Source organism: Doryrhamphus excisus, linkage group LG3 (genome assembly GCF_037039965.1).
Source record: "Doryrhamphus excisus strain RoL-2023G ecotype Guam linkage group LG3, RoL_Dexc_Guam_v1.1, whole genome shotgun sequence".
NCBI lineage: Eukaryota > Metazoa > Chordata > Actinopteri > Syngnathiformes > Syngnathidae > Doryrhamphus > Doryrhamphus excisus.
The window spans coordinates 478769-492373 of NC_136359.1; the positions used below are offsets into that span (position 1 = coordinate 478769).

The 13605-nt window shown below is 46.6% G+C and overlaps 2 protein-coding genes across 2 annotated transcripts; both read right to left on the reverse strand.

Moving 5' to 3' along the window:
• Positions 1-463: 463 nt before the first annotated feature.
• Positions 464-5810, reverse strand: phf19 (PHD finger protein 19). The gene is made up of 14 exons (XM_058070895.2): positions 5666-5810; positions 5047-5217; positions 4877-4958; positions 4713-4817; positions 4417-4508; positions 4198-4346; positions 4001-4096; positions 3746-3935; positions 3613-3680; positions 3387-3533; positions 3238-3298; positions 2528-2613; positions 2307-2390; positions 464-784 (listed from the first exon to the last, which is right to left on the reverse strand). Exons 2-14 carry the CDS (start codon positions 5215-5217, stop codon positions 469-471), a joined length of 1647 nt encoding a protein of 548 aa, XP_057926878.2. The 5' UTR covers positions 5666-5810; the 3' UTR covers positions 464-468.
• Positions 5811-6682: 872 nt separating this feature from the next.
• On the reverse strand, positions 6683-11807 carry fibcd1a (fibrinogen C domain containing 1a). Its single transcript, XM_058071820.2, has 9 exons — positions 11675-11807; positions 10414-10492; positions 9953-10065; positions 8549-8915; positions 8373-8478; positions 8177-8313; positions 7365-7461; positions 7092-7271; positions 6683-7016 (listed from the first exon to the last, which is right to left on the reverse strand). Exons 2-9 carry the CDS (start codon positions 10489-10491, stop codon positions 6754-6756), a joined length of 1341 nt encoding a protein of 446 aa, XP_057927803.2. The 5' UTR covers position 10492; positions 11675-11807; the 3' UTR covers positions 6683-6753.
• Between the last annotated feature and the right edge of the window lie 1798 nt (positions 11808-13605).

Sequence of the window (13605 nt, forward strand, 5' to 3'; positions counted from 1 at the left end):
AACCCTATAAGACAGGCAGGCATGCAGGTGGATCACAAGCACCATGCCTGGATTGGCCTGCTGCTGTCTTTGTAGCTTCATTTTCTACTCCTATTCATGACACGGGAACAGATGACGTGTCCCACGGGTGGTCCACGTGGTGATAGGCATTGGGGCCTCTGATGAGCAGTCCAGTGGGCCCTGCACATCAAAGGTGTGCACTGGATGGGTTAACATGAGACTCGTCTGAACCCTCTCATGCCTTCTCTCCCCCCTCTTTGCGCCACACTGAGCCGGGCTGCACTGGCCCCACCCCGTGGGCACGACCCAGGCACAGCCCACCTCCCGTACCTCCCACGCCTATGCCATGCCAACAGCTCTATTTGAAGATGGAGCCCATTGAAAGAGCACACGTGCTGTGCATGTGTGAAAAGAAAGACTTGCCATGGACTTTGTTGTGCTTCTAAGAAATAAATAAAAGCCCAGCTTCTAGTAAGGTGCTGTCCCCTCCCACTGCAGCAGGTACTGGACCGCCCCCTCAGCGGTGATGCGGCGGGCCATCACCTGATACCGCTCACCACTGATCAGTCGGCACGAGGCACTGAAATATGAGGAGATGGAGGACTGTAGATGGGAGGAGTCAGGAGGGTCTGACAGGAAGGGGGAGGAGTCAACAGAATATTGGGAGTCGTCCCTGGTTCCAGAAGGCTCTTCCTCTCCAAGATCCCGCCCTGCCTCTTTGTGATTGGTCCACTGGTTAGTGGCACAGCTTGGCAACTTCCTCTTCCTGCTGCCCGCCTTTGGCCTAGGCACACAGAGTTGAAAGGTCAGGGTGGATGAGCTACTTGGACCACATCATAAAGCCTCCACGTGGTGCCGTGTTAGGAAGTGATGACGACTACTTGCATTTGTATACAAAACCATGCAGCAATTATTTGTGTTGATATTCACACCAATCTTTCCCCCTTGGCGGAGGGTTCCTCTCCACTTTCCAGATGTAACCTTGGCAGAAAAAGGACTGTCGTCTATCATCTACTGGTGCCTGCTTGCTAAGCCCTTTGAGGATCCTTTATGATTAAGGGTTGTATAAATAAGATTGACTTGACTGACATATTGAAGGAAAAAATGCTTTGCAATGACAATGTTCCATTCTTCTTCTTCATAACCAAAAGGGCTTGGAATATCTTCGTACATGACCAGGTAATAATAAATAATAATAATTAGATGCATGCAGAGTGAGGTCTCACAGGCATCACGAGGATCTGCTCGTTGGCATCTAGGGTGTGGGCTCCTAGACATTGTGTAGAGATGCTAGCAGCATTTGGGGCCAGGGCACTAAATGTTCCCTTTCCATCATATACTGGATCATACACATATATCATCATCATCCTCATCACACACAAACAATATGATTGCCATGATCAAGACAAACACTACTATACCATGAAATGCATAAACACCCTTGATGAAATGAATATGAAGATGTGAATGACATGACACTATAGCTGGGTAGAACACGTCAGTTAGCTTCACCAATCATCAATGTGAAAACAGTGCCATCCTGTGGTGGAAAGTATGAAGTGCACATATTACTGTGCTTCATACCATCTGTGGGCCAACAGTGCCATCCTGTGGTGGAAAGTATGAAGTGCAAATATTACATTGCAGCATAACATCTTTGGGCCAACAGTGCCATCTTGTGGTGGAAAGTATGAAGTGCAAATATTACTTTGCAGCATAACATCTTTGGGCCAACAGCGCCATCTTGCGGTGGAAAGTAACCATCATTGGCCATAGTCTAGTATCCATGCTTCCAATTAGGCCTCATGTGGTCAAACTCCATCCATCCATCCATCCATCCATTTTCTATGGCGCATATCCTCACTATGCTGCAGCCTATCCCTGCTGACTTGGGGAGAGGTTATGCCCAGGCTTCCGTGGGATACATGAAATAGTGTGGTGGGCCACATCATGGGTTGAACTTTTTCAAAATGATGTGAGTGTGGTATAAATGGTTGTTGGTCTATATGTGCCCTGCCATTGGCTGGCCACCAGTCCAGGGTGGACCACGCCTCTCCCCCGAAAACAGCTGGGATAGGCTCCAGCATGCTCGCGACCCTCGGAGGATAAGCAGTATGGAAAATGAATGAATGAAAATGCAATGAGAAATATGTACGTGTGTGCAAGTGTCATCTACACAAAAACCTAACATCATGTCATCGTCTCCCACACATCCACATCCACATCCGAGAACAGTTTGGGGGAGGTTGGTGCCTTGCTTAAGGACGCATTAACATGTGGCAAAGAGAAGCCAAGAAGACTTGTACCTGGCTGGATGGCAGGAGCTGCTGGTGGTCACGGAACCAGATGTGGAAACATCTGTAGATTCCTGATCAACACTCAACGTCCCACTGAAAGGTGACATTAGCATAGATTATATATATAGTCATTATGAAAGCACTGGGGGTGTGAGCATAGATGATATATATATATATATATATATAGTCATTATGAAAGCACCGTGTGTGTGTGTGTGAGTAAGTGAGACCTCCTGAGCTTGGTTAGGTCATCCAGGGTGAAGTCAAAGATGTTGGCCATGTGGTGATGACACGTCCAAGTGCATGTCAGCTCGTTCTGCACACACATTCAGTCAATGCGTGACATGAGATGAGACATGAGAGCGTTAGGTTAGATTTCAGGCGTTCAAGCTGCTACTGTTTCTCATGTCGTCATCAGGTTAGGGTTAGGATTAGGATTAGCCCTGTTTCTCATGTCATCATCTCCGCTGCTGCTTCTGGTCTCAGAACATCCTGTGTGCACTCATCATTAGGGCTGTACCATACCCAACACCCAACACCCACTCAAATTCAGGCCGTTATCAGCGATACCTATTAATACACACACTTTGTACACATACCTAACATGAAAGTACATTTACAAAGCTAGTATATTTCCTTTCCTAACAGTATAGAAGACATCCTTTACTGTATTCCAAACAAGTACATAACATTTAGACTCCATTCCGTGTACTAAATATCGATCTTAGCACCTGGACACGGATAGCTGATGGAGTACAGCCTTTCCATTCAGTGGGCGTGGCTTATGTAAATACTGGTGCACTCCTTAGTCCCAGTATAGTCCCCAAAAGATACATTATAAACTTGATGTTCTATACTACATGTGTGCATATACGTATAGGATAATATTGATCCCTTATTTAGTTTCTCTTCATCCTGTGAGGGTAAACGATGTTCTTACTTTGGGGATGGCGTCTTCCAACAACCACTTGGACTTCCTCTTCCTCCTCTCTGATGAAGCACTGAAGCACACACACACACACACACACACAATGAAACCATTGATGTGCAGGAAATGATTCAAATAGCAACCCTTTGGGATGTTTGTACCTCATCCCGCCAACACCCTTCTTATAGCCCCGCCCCCCTTCATAGTGAGCACGCTCAGGAAACAGTTTGGAGGAGGGTGTGGGGGGAACACGCGTCCTCAGACGAAAGATGCATTTCCTCTTTTTCATCTCCTTTCCGCACAGAAACCTGAGCATGTGCACACACACCATCAGTACACACACAAACACACACACACACACACACACACACACACACACTCACGTACTTGCTCTTGTATTTGTTGAGGGCATCCAGCAGGTGCTGCCCCCTGGCTGATGGAGGAGTGTTTGCCAACTAAAGGAGGCATCAGACAATGAAGACATTCCCAACCATTCCAGTTCAGCAGTCACGTTGGCTACCTTTCCCAGTTGCAAATGCTCCCAGTTGGAAGACGCAAAGGCCAGGATTTCATCCAGTTCGAAGTATTTCTTCTTGTTGCTAAGCGACAGGTTGTAGAGAACCAGGTGGACCAGGTCCACCCAGCGCAGAGCTAAACGTCGCACGTACTCCGACCCTTTGTTGCAGACGGAACACAGGAAGAAGTAGAACCTGGAGAGCACATACGTGTCATGGCTCAGCCAGTACAGAAGGTCATCAGGGAGCTGTGAGGTCACCTGTCTCCAAACATCATGCTGTCCTGCAGACATTGGGTGCACGCCTCATGGAACCACTGCTGACACTGGAAACACTGGAGCATCTTCAGATACCACCTACACACACACACACACACACACACACAATTAAACACTGTGTGTGTGTGTGTGTGTGTGTGTGTGTGTGTGTGTGTGCGCTTGCATGGACGTTGTCTTACTCTCCTGGTCCTCCACAGTAGCAGTAACACTGTTGCTGATTGGTCCGATGCTGAGAGTCCCAGTCCAGAGCATCAAGGTCATACGACAGGACCTGCTTCATAGCTACCAGAGCTTTGGCTATGGGCCCTTTCTTCAGAGCACCCCCTTTCTGTGGGGAAGGGTACACGTAATTACACCGTCTGAAAAATATCTCATTCAAGGTGTGTGCGTGTGTGTACCCTGACAGCTAGGGCAAAGACACAACGTCTACAAAACCAGGGGCTCTCGCTGCTGTCCTCTACAGGAGGAACATGGCACTGCTGGTGGAAACCTGCACACACACAGTTCATGTCATCATAGCCGCATGGGTTGTTAAAGGGGACCTATGATGCAGATGTAGAAAGCCATGTGTGCAGGTTATTGTGTGTAGCTGCTCTACACGAGTCCACAAGTCAATCCAAAGGGCCCAGAACAGAACTTAATGATAGGTCCCCTTTAAGAAATGATGGGAATAATCTTCATCATCTCGACTCACCGATGCCACACTTTCCACAAATCAGGATGTGGTTGCTTTGACTGGCAGAGCTTAGACCCGCCTCCTGACACACAGAGCAACGAGGCTCCTCCCCCGGCACACCAGCTGCAACGCCATTGGTCATGAATGCAGGAAGGCGGGAGGGAAGTTGGAAGGTCTCTCACCATGCTGGATGTCCTTCCACAGGACCCAGAACTTGGAGTTGTCCTCAAACGTGACAAAGCAGCTCTGCCTGGGGAGGCTGACCTGTTGACCAATCAGAACACAGAATCCATTGTTGCTGTTGTTCCAGCTGTGGTTGGAGTGCAAGCAGCGTTCCGTTGATGAGCGGTACCCTCAGTATCTTGCCAAGGTAGTAGAGTCCATCTGACCAATGACAGAGAACGAACTGTCCCACACTCAGGCTGTCGTCCTCCACGATGCCACGCCCCCACGGCGCCACCCCGCTCAGCAGAGGCGTGTGAGGCTGGAGAACGCAGGGGCTTTCAAACAGGTCCTCAAACATCTCAGGGAGGAAGACAAACATCACAGCTTTCAAAGTGGAGTACAGTATGTACCTTCCGTGTACAGCACCCCCGTCATGACTACTGTTATTAATATCAGAATATACTATAATTAATTATATAGTAATCTAGTTATCCACATGTGCAATTCAATGAAAGCTCATCTTCTGACTCATCTTGGATACTGACATGTCTGCGCATGCGCAGTGCCTCATCCCTCGAACGATAGTTGTTTAGTTAACTTAGTTCATTAGTTCATTTTAGTTGCTTAGTTCATTAACCAATAAAGCTCAGTCTAAAGTCAGGCCTAATTGTGAGCCAAAGCTGCTCTCTGCCGGCTAGCAGTAGCATCACAGATCGATCGGTAGACTATTGATCTCCGAGAAAAGTGCGGAATGTCTTTGCATGGCGACAAGAGAGCGTTTCCGTTGGAAAAGAAATGAAAGTTACCTTCAGGGTTGGACGTGGCGCCTTCTTCCTCGTCCTCGAACACTTCCAGGCGGATTAGCCGGGTCCTCTGGGCTCTTCAAACTTCCACCAGCGCCATTTCTTCCTTTTCCCGCCGAGCCCTCATTTGCATGGGCGGTCATCGCTGACGTCATCACGTCTTCTTCGTCTGCGGCTTCTTCGTCTTATGGCGGATTGCTACCGACATTTTAGGTGCATAGCGCCACCTACTGCACCGCAGGGTGTGTACATCGTTTACAGACTTACAGAAAAGTAAACATAAAAAAGAAAAACATAAGGAAACACACACAATAAATAAAAGAACTACTGTACACCTTGTGTTCTAACCCTAACCCTTAAGATGTCCCATTAGTGTCATCATCCATTCCATACAGTGGATAGAGACGGGGTGCAGTTTGGGCAAAAGCCCCACCACAAAGACGCGACCACAAAGACGAGAAGAGGCCAAGCAGGCGGTGGTTGAGGAGGACGTCGTACGTCCCATCTTATCGTCAAGGCAGCAACCGCCATCTTTCAGAAGGACAGAACAGGCTTCATAAAGACGGTACAATTTTCAGATCCAAGTTGATGATTGGCTGTTTTATTTCGCCACAGTTGAGCCTATAGATGAAAGTCCTGAAGATGGATGCCACGGTTGTTATGATTTGCAAACATGTAATTATCATGATGTTTTACAGCTTGAAAGTTTCCCTTTACAGTAAGAAAAACCTCTTCACATACGGTAACACGATGCACACAGTGCCCCCCCCCCCCCAAAAAAAAAGGATGAAATGAAATGGCATCTTGGCAACCGTTGTGTTTAATGTGTAAGATAAACACGTAGAAAAGAATGAGAAATATACATGCTGTAAATAATGGAATGAATAGTAATAATCAATATTGGGTTAGGGTTAGTATGGGGCTAAGTATGAGTATGGGGCTAAGTTGGGGCTAATATATATATATATATATATATTTATATATATATATAAATGTACTATACCATGTAGAAACATGACTTCTACATATACATATATATATATATATATATATATATATATATGGGGTCAAAGGTTAATGGGGTCGGTTAATCAGAGGTGACTTTTCCGTTTGGGTCGTATCTTCATCTCCGTGAACCTCAGCGAGTACTGCCAGCCCGTCCAACTGGACCACTCCACACCGTCGGCGTAGGAGGCGTGGCCTCCTTTCAGGTACTGCCCGTTGAGGTTGGAAGTATGACAGTTGCGGTACCACCAAGCTCCTTGGTAGTACGTAGCACAGTTGTTCTCTGACTGGTCCTGGTCCCGGTCTTTGGTTGTGAACTTCATCCCAGAATGCTTCAGAAGGGAATCGCCTGGAAGACCCACAGACTCGTCTTTCTTCTTCCTGAACATCTGATGAGACTACCAGGCACCTGCTTCTGGCCTACCTGCAGTCCCCGAGTACTGGTCCACAGTCAGCGGGTACCCATCCTCCTCAGGGTTAACCGAGTCTTGTCCCACAGAGAATTCTGCATAATGAGCGAAGGCTGTGGCGTTGTCAAAGTCAGCCATGTCGATACGCAACTCGTAACCACCCGACCTCGTCAGAGCGTAGATGCTCTGGAGTCCTGAAAACACACACGCGCATCCAGAAAGACCTTGTCAAATCAGGCCCCCAAAGTCATCAACAGTGTGTGTGTGTGTGTGTGTGTGTTTCAGACCTAGCCAGTGCTCCCCTGTAGTTTTACCAAAGCCGTCTCGATACGCATCCCAACCACGGAAGAAATTCACTGACCCGTCTTCTCTTCTCTGGATCACCTACACGCACACACACACACACACACACACACACACACACACACACACACACACACACATCAGCCTGCCAACTTCCTATTTGCTTGCTAACTAATCATTATATGATTAGCTTGGTTGTTGTTATTGTTTTTATTATTGGTTTGTTATTATGGTTGTTATTGTATCATTAGCTTTATCACAGCTATAGTGTACAAGATGGAGAAGTGGAATGAATGTATACGTTATACGATATGCAATATATACAATGTACAATGTACGACGTACGACATGCGACATACAACATACGATGTATGATATATGAGCTGTAGAAGGGAATGTATATCTATGATATATGAGCTGTAGAAGGGAATGTATATCTATGATATATGAGCTGTAGAAGGCAATGTATATCTATGATATATGAGCTGTAGAAGGGAATGTATATCTATGATATATGAGCTGTAGAAGGGAATGTATATCTATGATATATGAGCTGTAGAAGGGAATGTATATCTATGATATATGAGCTGTAGAAGGCAATGTATATCTATGATATATGAGCTGTAGAAGGGAATGTATATCTATGATATATGAGCTGTAGAAGGGAATGTATATCTATGATATATGAGCTGTAGAAGGCAATGTATATCTATGATATATGAGCTGTAGAAGGAAATGTAGATGTTTGACATATGAGAACGTAAAGCATGGCCAGAGTTGGTGCAGGTGCTCCTACAGTCCAGCCTCCTCCGTCCGTGGTCATGTCACAGTAGACCATGAAGCCGTCGGGCCAGTGGACGGGAAAGATGGAATAAACACCATCTTGGGAATTTCCCGCCGCCAAGACGTCGCCGCAGTGTCTGGGTGTGAGAGCTGAGGGAAACCAATCATTGACGAGCTGTTTTTCTTTCATGGAAAAGGGAAACAAATACCGTCGTCTCTGCCGAGTCTGCCCTGTGTCTCCCTCTGCAGGCCGTGGAGAGAATCGCTCAGGCTGGACGTTAGCTTCAGCACACCCGAGTGCTGGTCTGACAGGACCTGGACGGGCAGACTGGTTTACACGTCACGTCTTATTGTCTTCTCCCAGTCCACCAGAGTCCGCCTTCACCTGAATGATGCGCTGCTGCTCGGTCTGCAACCTGTCCAGTCGCTGGTCCAGGAGCCCCTGACCTCTTCTCAGCGTCTCGGCCTCTAGTCTCAGGTTATGGGCGTGGCCCATCACGGCCTTCAGCTCCTCGCTCACCTTGTGGAGCGGCCCCCTCTCCTGCCAGTCGTCCGCAGTGCGTGTCGTCAGCGCTCGTATCAGCGAGCTCTGCAGGGCCTCCCAGCGCTCAAAGTTCTGACTGGAGTCAGGACAGTTGGGATCCAGGAAGATGCTGATTGGTTCCCCGTCTCCGGCACGCGACACCGTCACCAAGGCACCAGAGTCTTTGGCATTGGTTGAAATGACGGCTGAACCGGAGGACGCCCCCTCCCTGTGAGAATAGTACACATCCATAAAGCTCCTCTTTGGTCTTCCTCGACGCTCCTACCTGGCAGCATCCTCAGTCTGGCCTCAGTCTGGCCTCAATGACTTCATCTCCAAGGCCTCCTTCCTGATCCATCCTCATCTCTGCTACCTCCAGTTCTCGGTTTTCACAATCTCCATTGTTCTAGACTGTTGACCCCAGGTACCCTTCCCTTCTGTATCTCTTCTCCCTGTAACCTCACTCTTCCACTCGGGTCCCTCTCATTCCCACACATATACGTCTTGCTGCGTCTAATCTTCATTCCTCTCCTTTCCAGGGCAAACCTCCACTCTTCTGGCATCTCCTCCACCTGTTCCCTCCTCTCACTGCAAATCCCAATGTCAGCTGCAAACATCATAGTCCATGGAGATTCTTGTCTAAGCTCATCTGTCAGCCTGTCCATCACCATAGCAAACAGGAAGGGGCTCAGAGCTGATCCCTGATGCAGTCCCACCTCCAGCGCATCTCCCCCCTGTCTCCCAGTCCTCATACATGTCCTGCACCACTTGAACATACTTCTCTGTCCCTCCAGACGTCCTCCTCCAATACCACAGTTGAATACCAACCTGCCCATCACCTCTTCATCATCTCCATTTCCTGCACCAACTCGTCCTTCCAGGATGATCTCCATCGCTTCATCAACGTCCAGACACAAGTTCTCTTTTTCTGTTTTTTACACTACTCTCTATTACATATCTATACACTACTTATTTACGTATATACTCCATCTATACAGTATACACTGCTTATTTATATACTCCATCTATACAGTATACTCTACTGTATATACTTATTTATATACTCCATCTATACAGTATACACTACTGTATATACTTATTTATATACTCTATCTATACAGTATACAGTACTGTTTATACTTATTTATATACTCTATCTATACATTATATAACACTGTATATACTTATTTATATACTCTATCTATACAGTATACAGTGCTGTATGTACTTTTTATGTGTAGAGTATGTGTGTGTATAGTGTAGTACCTGTTGATGAAGGGTAGAGGGTACTGGTAGACATAGAGGATGGTGACGGTTGTTGTGATGACCGTTACCATGGCAACCACAATGCCAGCCCATAGGAAGAAGTTGCAGCATTTCTGAGTATAGAAAGTACAAGTAAAGTATTTTTCCACTACCAGTATTAGTCACACGTTTAGCTTGTCCTGTAAATTGGCCTGGAATTAGCGGGGTGACGTTGTCATGGCAACAGACGCTACAGATTACAACAGCTTTGATCTGGAGATTAACACTAATTAACTTTTTGCTCCTGCTTCCTTTTCTTGGTAGCTTCGTGCTCCCAGGTCCAGATCAAGATCCAGCTCCAGGTCCCGGATCAGGTCCTACTATTTCCAAAGGCTGGACTAAATATGTGGTTCATGAAGATGCATGCGTGTTGGGGATTGCTATGATATGCTATGATATGCTGTCTTTGTTGATGCTGTTACCTTATGTTTGTTGCCTCGTTTGCTGTCCAGCTCAGAACTGCTGTTGTTCATTATGGTCCAGCTGTCGTTCAGCATCATCCTGGAACCGCACGATACGTCACTACATCCATCCATCCGTCAGTACATCCATCCATCCGTCAGTACATCCATCCATCTGTCAGTACATCCATCCATCCATCCATCAGTACATACATCCATCCATCCATCCATTCATCAGTACATCCATCAGTACATCCATCAGTACATCCATCAGTACATACATACATCCATCAGTACATCCATCCATCCATCAGTACATCCATCCATCCATCCATCCATTCATCCATCAGTACATCCATCAGTACATCCATCAGTACATCCATCAATACATCCATCCATCCATCAGTACATCCATCAATCCATCCATCCATCCATCAAAACATCCATCAATACATTAATCAATACATCCGTCAATACATCCATGTATCCTCCATCCATCAATCCATCCATCCATCAATCCATCCATCAATCCATCCATCCATCCATCCATCCATCAATCAATCAATCAATCCATCCATCCATCCATCAATCCATCCGTGCATCCATCCATCCATCCATCCATCCATCCATCCATCCAATGGATAAATCCAATATGGTCCACTTCCTGTCGTTGCTAACATATAGCATGTGATGTTACCAATGGAAGTCATCGATAACCAACACGTTAGTTTGCAAGTCAGCTGTGGATCCAAATAAATAAAAGCGTGGGGCCAAAGAAAGTTGCAAGCGGCTGCATTTTAGGGAAGAAGGTGAGAAACACGATCCAGTTGAAGAAATATCTCCTAGAAGAACCCCAAAGTACAAGTGGATCATCTCCATCAAGCTCCTTGTTGGTTTCTCCCTTCCATAATTTCATCCTCATTTCTATGGGGCGTATTGCTATTGTTTGTCTTGGTGGAGCATAAGCATGAGATGAGATGATTCTTATGGATTAGATCAAAAAAGGCTGGCTTACAGTCGCACCCTCTGGAGAGGATTAATCACACTAACCCAGGTTCTTCTCGCCGTCCTGAGGCTAAGTGTTCTTGTTGGACTTTCCTGTTTCAAGTTGAAGTTGGAAAAGAAAAGACATGGTTTCCATGGCGACACAGCAGTCATGTTGGAAAATGTTCCTTCCTCTCCCGTCCCAACGTTGGCATGCTGAAGTGTTCCCCAACTCTTCCCAAGTCAGTCAAACATGCTGACGGATCAATGATTCATCAAATATTATTCATCAACTTACCTGGCCGTCTCCCAGCTGGACACAAAACTACCACCGCTCCGATTGAAAAGTGCTTGTCACATGGTCACGGCAACGGTCACGGCAACGGACACGGCGAGAGAGAGAGGGAGAGAGAGAGATAATCTGATCAGGTTGACTTTAGAGTGTCAGATTAGCAACAGCAAGATGTTGCGGTCGACACCTCCTGGCGTTCCCAACCATCATCATCTTTCAGAACCAACACGCCATCTGTCTCCGTGGTCTGGAACCCTACCGTGCTCAGGTGGCCCAAGACAAAGTACAATTTGACTACTTGGCCAAGTCAGCAGTAAATAGTATAAGAAATAATGCAGTATTGACCAAGGGAATAAGTAGGTCAAAGGTCATGCAAGACCAGGTAAACTGACTGACAATGCAGATATGAGCAGGGACAGGCAGACATGGTGGGATGGATGGATGGATGGATGGATGGATGGATGGATGGATGGATGGTTGGATGGTTGGATGGTTGCATGGATGGATGGATGGATGGATGGATGGATGGATGGATGGTTGGATGGATGGATGGATGGATGGATGGATGGTTGGATGGATGGATGGTTGCATGGATGGATGGATGGATGGATGGATGGATGGATGGATGGTTGGATGGATGGATGAATGGATGGATGGATGGATGGATGGTTGCATGGATGGATGGATGGATGGTTGGATGGATGGACGAATGGATGGATGGATGGATGGATGGTTGCATGGATGGATGGATGGATGGATGGATGGATGGATGGATGGATGGTTGGATGGATGGTTGGATGGTTGGATGGTTGGATGGATGGATGGATGGATGGATGGTTGGATGGATGGATGGTTGGATGGATGGTTGCATGGATGGATGGATGGCTGGATGGATGGTTGGATGGATGGATGGATGGTTGGATGGTTGGATGGTTGGATGGATGGATGGATGGATGGATGGATGGATAGATGGGTGGGTGGATGGTTGGAAGGATGGATGGTTGGATGGTTGGGTGGATGGATGGATGGATGGATGGATGGATGGATGGTTGGGTGGATGGATGGATGGATGGTTGGGTGGATGGATGGTTGGAAGGATGGATGGATGGATGGATGGATGGATGGTTGGATGGATGGATGGATGGATGGATGGATGGATGGATGGATGGATGGATGGATAGATGGGTGGATGGATGGTTGGAAGGATGGATGGTTGGATGGTTGGGTGGATGGATGGATGGATGGATGGATGGATGGATGGATGGATGGATGGATGGATGGATGGTTGGGTGGATGGATGGATGGATGGATGGTTGGGTGGATGGATGGATGGATGGATCAGCCTTATTGGGTGATGTGGGTTCAGTGTGTGTGTGTATTGTGCATGTTGTTATGGATTGTGGGAATGTGGTATGGAGAAGCTGAGACTGTGGGGGAGGGGGGTAGAATGTGTTAAGGTTTTTCCTGCTGGTGCTAAGAATGTTTCCTTTTGGGATGGTTAGGAGCAGCAGAAAGACACAACACCACCGAGGTCTCTCTCACACACACACACATTTTATGACTATATTTCATATATACATGTTTGTACACATTTACATCCTTTATGACTACATCTATGTACACATTTACATCCTTTATGACTACATCTATGTACACATTTACATCCTTTATGACTACATCTATGTACACATTTACATGCTTAATGACTACATCTATGTACACATTTACATGCTTAATGACTACATCTATGTACACATTTACATCCTCTATGACTACGTCTTTGTAGACATTTACATCCTTCATGACTATGTTACTAAATGTATGAAATGTGCTGTGCAGCCTTAACTTTGCTCCCAAATCAGCAAATCCATACCAAAAAGTGCTACACTTCAAATCTGCTAACACCTGAACACAGAGGTTGGTACCCCCCAAAGACA

What these genes read in the sequence shown, in the direction of transcription:
- phf19 (XM_058070895.2), bottom strand. Translation starts at nt 5,217, where the DNA reads ATGTTTGAGGACCTGTTTGAAAGCCCCTGCGTTCTCCAGCCTCACACG. An exon ending in TCTTTGCCCTAGCTGTCAGG is followed by an intron (nt 4,347 to 4,416) that starts GTACACACACGC and finishes CCTTCCCCACAG; the next exon opens with AAAGGGGGTGCTCTGAAGAA. An exon ending in CTCAACAAATACAAGAGCAA is followed by an intron (nt 3,534 to 3,612) that starts GTACGTGAGTGT and finishes GCACATGCTCAG; the next exon opens with GTTTCTGTGCGGAAAGGAGA.
- fibcd1a (XM_058071820.2), bottom strand. Translation starts at nt 10,491, where the DNA reads ATGATGCTGAACGACAGCTGGACCATAATGAACAACAGCAGTTCTGAG. An exon ending in CCTCTACCCTTCATCAACAG is followed by an intron (nt 8,916 to 9,952) that starts GTACTACACTAT and finishes CTATTCTCACAG; the next exon opens with GGAGGGGGCGTCCTCCGGTT. An exon ending in CGGACGGAGGAGGCTGGACT is followed by an intron (nt 7,462 to 8,176) that starts GTAGGAGCACCT and finishes GTGTGCGTGTAG; the next exon opens with GTGATCCAGAGAAGAGAAGA.